The 9,070-nt window shown below is 39.7% G+C and overlaps 1 protein-coding gene across 1 annotated transcript; it reads right to left on the bottom strand.

Moving 5' to 3' along the window:
- On the bottom strand, window positions 797-5,374 carry KCNS3 (potassium voltage-gated channel modifier subfamily S member 3). Its single transcript, XM_021393083.1, has 2 exons — window positions 5,224-5,374; window positions 797-4,525 (listed from the first exon to the last, which is right to left on the bottom strand). The coding sequence occupies exon 2, from the start codon at window positions 4,479-4,481 to the stop codon at window positions 2,997-2,999; it is 1,485 nt and encodes a 494-aa protein (XP_021248758.1). The 5' UTR covers window positions 4,482-4,525; window positions 5,224-5,374; the 3' UTR covers window positions 797-2,996.

Raw genomic sequence — 9,070 nt, 5'->3', positions numbered from 1 at the left:
AGCAATTCTCTCCCATACAAAATGGGACACATATTTGAATATAACCTCTTCTGTGCTTTTTTATCTGAAACAGAGCAGCTGGGCGGAAAGAATTCAAGCAGCATTTTTAAAAAGAAAAGCATATGGTACCAGAATAAGAAAAGCAATAAAGGCAACCTGCCTTCCATTGGTACTATTTGTTGGTAATACGCAACTCTAGACCAGGAAAATGGATGTTAATAGGAAACAAGTCCCTTCTTACATTCAATTTTTGATAGAAAATTCTTCAAGTAAAACTTCCACTGGCAGAAAGAGCATGCAGTATCTCTGTATTTATTCCCATCTGCTTTTTGTGGCACTCAAGATTTGTGTCACTTTCTCGTACCAGTGCACATTACAGGACTTGACGTTCTGCTTTGAGAGCAGCATCTTTCTTCATAAAACAGGGCTCACATCCTGCTTCCATTTATGTGAAATCAGGGCGCTGAAAATATTCTAGCAAAGGAAACAGATTACAACAAAGCCTTTTTTGAAAGACACAACTAATTTGAACAGAGCTCTAGGGTCATCCCAGAAATCAGAATAGCACTTGGCATGGCACATGGGTTCCCTCTTATCACATAGTCTAAAAGACATGGCTCACTGTGTTGCAAGACTGATCTATGCGGAAAAACTCAGAGAAACTTAGTGTCACATCCTTATGTGACCAAGCAAGAGTAGTTCAATTTTATGACAAATTACAATTTAGTACAATTTCTGTGTAATGCGTAGTATACAAAAAGAGATTTTTCAATGCTAGGTTTTTTCAACTGTTTAATACAAATTTCTTGCAGTTTTTGATGCATTACAATGTTTTCCATTGCTTTTAAATTTCAACAACAATATGATCTATATATGGAGCATATCAAGAGAGTTTCTTTGGACAGAGCAATTTTTATACTGTTATTCTGCTGGTTCCTATTACATTCATATGCACATACATATTTATTATTTTATGTCATTGCATCTTTGTAATGCTAACTGTTCACTAAGAACAAAACACATGTAGGCTAACTTTCCCTTTTGATTTTCCCGAATTACAATGGGAAGAATTAACTTTGATTACCTGTGAAGCATCACATACCCTTATGACACTCAGCAAGTAATGAGCCAAATTCTGAAGTTTCTCCAAAACTCAAAGTGTTCCCAAGTCTCACATTACTACACTGGTGCACAACAGTCATGAAGAACACCTCTTTCCAAGGTATAGGTTGGTCCATCCCATTCTCTTTTGTTTCACTGACCTGCAAAGAGTTTGGAGCTCTGTGCCTCAGCAAGTACCAGCGCAACTCAGCTACTCACTCAGTGTACTTTACAATAGAAATCCTGATATACACCTGAAAAAACAGCCCTCTGAGTTACTCTGCAGAGGCTAGAAGTGAGTTCCCATCTGGGTTTACTCAGTCTTGAAGTCAGCTTCTACTGAGTTTGATCTGCTTGCATAGAAACTGACTAAGGGCTTCCAGGATTCAGCCCACTGGAGATTAAATGATAAAAAAAAAAAAAAAATTAACAAAAAAACAGTGAAGTCTCTCTTTAAGCAAAACATCAACATCACAGTAGCTTGGATTCCTCACTGCCCAGCATCTACTCGGTTACTAGAAACTGACCAAAAAAAATAAACGAGTATTCAGAAGTATTATTGACTCCTATGAGGTCCCCAGGTTTCTTCAGCACTCCTTAGTAGGGAGGCTTCCAGCGCCAGCTTTCCCTTCAAATAGCCCTGGAAAGCGCAATTTGAACCAGAGCAGGATTAGCTGGCTGCGTAAGAAATCCCTGGAGGGGAGAGGAACGCGTAGTGCTGCAGTGCTCTGCCAGGCAGTGAGCGCTGCTTCAGCCCACAGAACAAACCAGGAAGGCTGCCATCCCCAACAGATGAGCTTTAGAGAAATGAGCTGCAATAGGTTAACATATGGGTGCCCACATGCAGTGCATACCCTACCTCTCTGAGGGGCAATATATGGTAGAGGAGAGCATGTCCACATGTCTCCAATGCCTGGCATTACAGCCCTGGACTGGGAAGCAGCGCAGCAAAGACACTGCTCACATTTGCTTTCGCCACTGAGGCAGTAACCTCCAGCAAAGGAGCAGAGCTGACAGCATGCAGCAGTAACTTCTGAAGACCACCATGACAGTTCACTTCAGTACCCACAGAACAAAGCCTCTGAGGAAGCCACTGGGGTGGTCTTCGTCACAGCAGGATCCTCTCCAGGCACTAGAACTGCTCAGGTTTGCAATGGCAGAGATGGTGGCTAAAAGGTACAATAAGCTCCTGGCCAGCCTTAGGCCATAAGTTTCATTCTGGTGCTCATGGTTTAGACCCTTCGGAACCTTCCAGAGCTTGGCCATGCTAGATGTGGGACACTGGAAAAAATATAGGCACAATGGGATTAATTTATCTTAACAAACTAAAAATGCATTGTGCTTTTGGAAAGAAATTCATAAATATTATGCTGCCATGGAGTAAAAACACTATGTACCAATACATTTTCTGTCCCAAGTTGGTTCCCAACTCCAGGATTACATAAATGTGTAATTGAGCACAGCTTTACATGTAGATAATTCCTTCTTTCTTCTGATATATTTGCAGTACAAACTCCACTGATGTGCCATAGTTCTTATACGTTTGCAATATACATCTACCTGAACAGCAGCAAGATTCTGTGTAAGCTATCATATTGCTGCAGGAAACAAACAAACAGTGATCTCACATTTAAAACTGTTTTCCTGACTTTTTTCCTCAAAAAAAATGCATATCATTAGTTGTGTAAAAACCAAACCACCACATGAGGCATATTTTAAAGCCTCTTATAACTGATGAAGCTTGTATGGCATCCTCAGAGCAAAGAATGTCCAAATATGGCTAAGAGTTAAGTACCCTGAGAATTAACTGCACTTAATAAATTCACTGAAGTCTTTAAGTCCACATTTACCAAGAATCAGAAAAGAAAAATAAAGGAAGGAGAAAGTGATTCCTCTCATTTTCCTGCACCGTTATCTAAAGTAGTTGTGTGATAAACGTCCTCCATATCTTGGATGCTGGAGGCATCTGTTGAATCTTGGTCACTGACTACAATTCCTACAGAGGAAAGGCTTGAAATGAATGAGTGCATCTTTTTTGCATAAATGTCTCTAATGTTAAAATAAGGTAGATCATTACATTTCTCTTTGCGATCATTGTTGCACTGGTCTGGGTCAATATCTTTTTGCTTTTGATAGTACTTAGAGAACTTATTGAAAATAATGGTGATTGGAAGTGCTACCACTAGTATCCCACAGATAATGCATAAGGTGCCGAGCAGCTTTCCAGCAAGTGTGACTGGGTAAGTGTCTCCATAACCAACGGTGGTCATGCTGATCGTTGCCCACCACCAGCAAACGGGGATGCTGTGCAGTTCTGATGAGTCATCATCCTTCTCCACTGAGTAGACAAGAACTGAAAAAATAGAAATCCCAACAGACAAAAACAAAAGGAGAAGTCCAACTTCCTGGTAGCTATGTCTCAAAGTAGCGCCTAAAGACCGCAGTCCTACAGAGTGCCTGGCCAGTTTCAGGATGCGAAATATCCTCATTAACCGCAGGATCTGCACCACTTTCCCCATGTTTTCAATATCTTCACTTTCTTCTTCCTTTGTGTCCACAGCCAAGGTGGCATAAAATGGGATAATAGAGACAAAATCAATGATATTCAGTGGTTTCTTCCAGAACTTCTTTTGACTTGGAGCAGTGATGAGCCTGATCACTAGCTCAGCAGTGAACCAGATGATGCACGCAATCTCCACAGCTTCCAGCACAGGGTCTTCAATCTCTCTGTCATTGGCATCCAGCCTTTGAAATTCGGGCATGCTGTGAATGCACATGGCCACGATTGATGCCAGGACAACACTCAGGGAGGACACGGCGATTAACTTGGCAGACAAGCAGTATGCAGGATTTTCCATTCTGATCCAGATCTTCTTTCTTATTTCACCGAAGCACAGATTATCAAACTTTTCCAGTTCCTTATCAAATATGGATGATTCTTCATTAGAGGAGTCAATGCTTCTGTCATTGCTTTTCTGATCCCAGTCTTTCTCAGGACCTTCTTCTTTCCTCTCCTGGTACCGATTGCTGCAACAGGAATCAATAAACAGCTCATTTATCCCCCAGTACTCTATTTCTTGGCAGAAGGAAAAGACACAAAGCTCCTCCATGACATGAAGTTTGCCGGTGTAGTAAAAGTTCAGAACATATCGGAACAAGGAAGGATTTCTGTCAAAGTAATATTCCTTGTCTGCAACACTGTAATCATCACATAGTTCTAGAATAGCCTCTTCTGAATGGCATTTGAGAAGTTTCCCAAGTCTGGTATGAGGAAATCGGAGCAAAGTGCTCTGATCCACTGATTGCTTAAAGCCACCCACATTCAAATTGATAAGTTCTGCATCTTTGCCAGGTCTGCGGAAAAATTCACCATAAACCATTTTGAACAGTTCCACTGCTGGTGCCCAATAAGATTACATTGAACCTAAAAAGAACATAAAATATTGTTAGATCATTTAGTTCAGTTTTGCCTTTGTGACATATTCTTTTTTTCCACCTCCAATTACTGTGAAATTCTGTAACAAAAAAAAAAAAAAAAAAAAAGAAAATGATGAATACCATTATTATGCATTTCACAGAAGTGAAATAGAATAGTGAATAGTTTGATGGTCTAACTCAGCTTTACAAAATCGAAAGCCATGGATTCAAGTTTAGCACTCCTCAAACTTCTCTAGTGTGGCGGAAGAATGCCTAATTTATCAGCAAATCAGTCTCTGTATTACTATCTCATTGAAATTAATACTTAATAGGTTTACTGCAATGCAGCTGGAAATCCTTGTTTTAAAGAGAGAATATTTGACAATCCATCAAAATAGTTAGGACAAAGCTTAAGAGCAAGTATCTCAATTATGGTGTCAGTAGAGCTGTATTGATTTAAATGAACTGGCAATTTATAATTCACTACTTTCAGCATTATCTGCATGAACGTGAACTGCAATTACTTCTGTTGTAATACCAATTCATTTATTTTTGGAGTTATCCACAGAAGAGCATTCTCTATTCTTAAAAACGTATCAAACATGCATTTGAAGCTTTCCAATTCCTGACTTTAGAGTTTTGTCTTGTCCATATCTGGCTGTCTGCATTCCCACAAAGTATTTTGCTCTCTGTTTTCTTACTCACCTGGAGTGTCCCAACCCTCTGAGAACCTCGGTCAGTTCCAGAAGCTCTTCCTATTCTGCCACAGTACGGATACAAGCACTATGGTAATGCTGAGAAGCCGGTGCTGAAATATCACTTCTGGAAACACAAACTTCCAGAGATAGAACTTCCACAAAAAATTTACCTCAGCACGTACATGGGTATCTGCAGATAGCATTTAAAAAGGCAGTTATAGTTACTAGAAAATAACTTAAATTCTCCAGAAGAGTTTAGCTTTTGTTTTCCCTATAAGAAACCATAGTCTTCAGGCCAAAACTGGCAGTTCTTACACTTGTCCTGAGATTGTATATAACTTCTGATCATCAGGAGATAAAAATTTTTTGACCTGACACTTATACATTAATGTGTACTAAGCTAATTTATTTCAATTTAATAGGGAAGACAGTAGTTAATTTTAATTATAACAAGAGAGCATTGTAATCCTCCAGTGCTTACTGATGGATTCATATCATGCAAAAATATTGCTGTGGTGCTCTTTAATGACTTGGGAAAGCAACTCAGTGAAATGACACATATATATATATATTTACCTGTCCATCTTTCAATGCCTCCTGCAATAGTCTCAATTATTATTCAGATTTGAGATCTGTTTTGATTTGAGTCTGAATATTTTCTGCTGCTCCTCAAGGTCTCCTGACTCAGTTAAGAAGGTCATTAAAGTTATATCTATGAAATTCATTCAGGTTGCATCTATTTCCTTGTTCATAGCATGTGCACCATGGCTCCAACCATACTGTGCATTAACGTGAGACAGGAACATCAGTGCTTCTTTATGTAAAAGAAACCTGGGCACTTTCTTCAAACAGAAGTCACTGTGGTCTTCAGTAAGTGCCAGAGTGGATGGTTCAGATGCCAGACCTCAAGGATGAGTCCCACTTCAGGCCACCAGAACAAGTAGGAATGAAGAGAAAAAAAAAAGAAAAAAAAATCTGCAATCTTTATTCATTGTCAGCTAAAAGAATTTAACATTCATTCTGCCTCAGGTACTTGTCTTAATAGATGAGTTCCTCTGACACATCTAGCCCCACTCCATCAATCTGTAAAGATATCATGCGTTTTATTGCTGTAGCTCTACATAAAAGATGAAATCCAAGGAGTCTCGTAACGAAGACTTGACTGAGATGAACGGTCCTCTTGTTATGAATAAACTGTGACTACCGTGAACAGAGATAAGCCTGCATCCATACCGCTGCCAGCCACAGCCCCATCAGTCACCCAAAGTAACTTGCTTTGCAATTTCATTGGCATTTCCATCTAATGCAGAACTGACTTCTCTCATACATTAAAAAAAACCACCTGACTTAGAACTTGATGCATTATGGAGATGGAGCCATTCTGCAGCGACTAACCCTAAGTCTGTCATCCCATGTAGGAAGATCCAGAAAGGCTGCTTGCCTTGGAGGAAGGGATCCACAGAACTACAGAACTCCTATCATCCTACAGTAGAAGGACCTATATCAAGATAATCCAATCCTGTTTCATTGTACGGTCAAGTCTCATGTGCAATGTGAGCCTTACCATATTTTGATTATAGCAAAAGAGGGAAATGGGAGAACTCTGCAAAACTGGATTCAAACTTCCTACTAAATGCCAATAGGAGAAGGAAATTGAGATTTAGATCATTCTGAGAGTGAAAGAACCAAACTGCCCAGAAGAGTCTATCAACCAGAAGTCAAATCTCTCCAACTGAGACTGTTTTGCAGTACCTGTAAAATGCAATGATTTCTTCTTCTCTGTGGTGGACAGAGAGCACCTGTTACTTAGGGGAGCAGCAAATCCACTCTTCTTCTCCCAAAGAGTGGTCAGGCGCTCAAATGGGCTGCCCAGGAAGGTGGTGGAGTCACTGTCCCTGGAGGTGTTCAAGAAACATTTAGATGTTGTACCGAGGGGCATGGTTTAGTGGGAAATATTGGTGGTAGGTGGACGGTTGGACTGGATGATCTTGGAGGTCTTTTCCAACCCTGGTGATTCTATGATTCTATGATTCCTACAACTTCCATGGAGGAAAGGACTTTTTTTGTCTTCTTGACACTCCAGTGCCTTCCAGCCAGAGTAAGAACAGAGAAAATAGATCACTAGGATCTTATCACTAGGGTTTCAAAGAATGATTTAAGACAGATTCAAGTCTGTGTTTAGAGGAAGGTTACAAAGGATATTCTGAGCCGTGACCTTCTTGTTCCCTTCAACTTTAGCCTCCCCACATGCAAGGGTTTGTTTTTAGGACTACCACAAACATTGCTAGAGATCTGTTCGGTACTGTTCTCTCTATCCAGTACTTTCACTGCATTGTTTTTCCATAGTTCCTCATGCAAAGATTAACAAGGTGTCTGATGCTACAAACATGTATTTCCTAATCTTTGTTCACAGGTTTAATTCAAACCAAAGCTACTGCAAACCTCATGGTATTCCTCTTGTGTGCAACTACTGACACCTATAAGACTTCAACAACAAGGCGCATAAGATGCTGCAGCTAAATAATTACTCTGGTAATTAATTCTGAAAAATCATATCTGCATCCAGAGTAATCTTTATTTATGTAGTAAAAGAAAAATGTTATTTTGAAAAATGGAAAAGAGCACTTTTTTTTTTTTTACCATACCACAAGCCCCTTTAAACCTTTCTTAAATCCAGATTAGTTGGAAACATCATTAATTTTACTGTATGCATAGACTACCAGGCAATCAAGATAAAGTCCTTGAAAAAAACAATGTATGAGACACATAGCTTTCTAACTAAGCAAGACAGCAAGCAGTCAGTTTTTACAGGATGATAAACCAGATACATAAAAGCAATTTTACAACTTAAGATGTAGTTTGAAGACAGGTATTTACTAGCTAACAGAATGACTGTAAAACACAGTTGCTCCAATTGTTTCCCAAGGCTCAGCTTTTACAAATGATTAAGACATAAAATAAAAGCACTGATTTTCACTAAGAGATGAAGGGCAGAAGGACTCAGCTGATAAGGAGCTTCATTCCAGATGAAGAGCCAAGCTGTGATTTTACATCAGTATAAATTCCCCCCAAAATTCCTCAGGGTCTGAGGTAACTGGAGGTCCAAGTACATTCAACACCAAGCTGAGTCTCTTCACTGATTAATTTCAGTGAGTAAAACTCCACTTTCAGCAATTCATTAAGAGGTGAGCACTAGAATGTAAGCTAATGCTATAAAAAACAGGCAAGATTTAAGATTATCAGGGGTGAGTGGTAACTATAAAAGAAAGCAAGTTTTACTCAGACGTAGGCAAAGTAAGAACCTGGTGCTCAGTAAATCCTTAGCACACTAGACTCTGGCTTGTTGTTGACACAGCGCTATAAACCCATATTGATTACGCAGATGATATTCATAACAGAACCACCGTGTGATCACTACGCATGATAAATTCAGTGAACAACAATTTACTGCTTTGTTTTGAGGGCACTGTAGTCATAACTTGTGCAAGATACAGAGAGAAAATGGATCCTACTTAGGAAAACCGTGATCTGCAACCCACTATAATCTTACCATTAAGTGATTTTCAGACTGAGCCAAGATTGCACGGGAGAGTTTCAAGACAATTAGGTCAAGAGAACCTTCATGATCTGAAAATTTTTTTGTTGCAGTATCCTCAGTCCCTGAGCTATGGACCAGGATATTGTGCTAGGCACCATGAGAACAATTTGTAGCATTTAAACAAGTGACTCCAACCCTGGGGCAAAGACCACAGATGACAACTTCTCTCTCAGCACAACACACTCTCTACTCAGGGGAGCCCTTTACTCACTCAGCGGACTTTTTCACCCAAGGTTAAAACTCTGCTCCACTTGAA

The sequence above is a fragment of the Numida meleagris genome, chromosome 3 (genome assembly GCF_002078875.1).
Source record: "Numida meleagris isolate 19003 breed g44 Domestic line chromosome 3, NumMel1.0, whole genome shotgun sequence".
In the NCBI taxonomy this organism is placed as follows: Eukaryota; Metazoa; Chordata; class Aves; order Galliformes; family Numididae; genus Numida; species Numida meleagris.
This window is presented reverse-complemented; position numbering and strand designations above follow the sequence as displayed.

Excerpts from the sequence above, each read along its gene's own strand:
- KCNS3 (XM_021393083.1), bottom strand. The coding sequence starts at position 4,481 with ATGGTTTATGGTGAATTTTTCCGCAGACCTGGCAAAGATGCAGAACTT.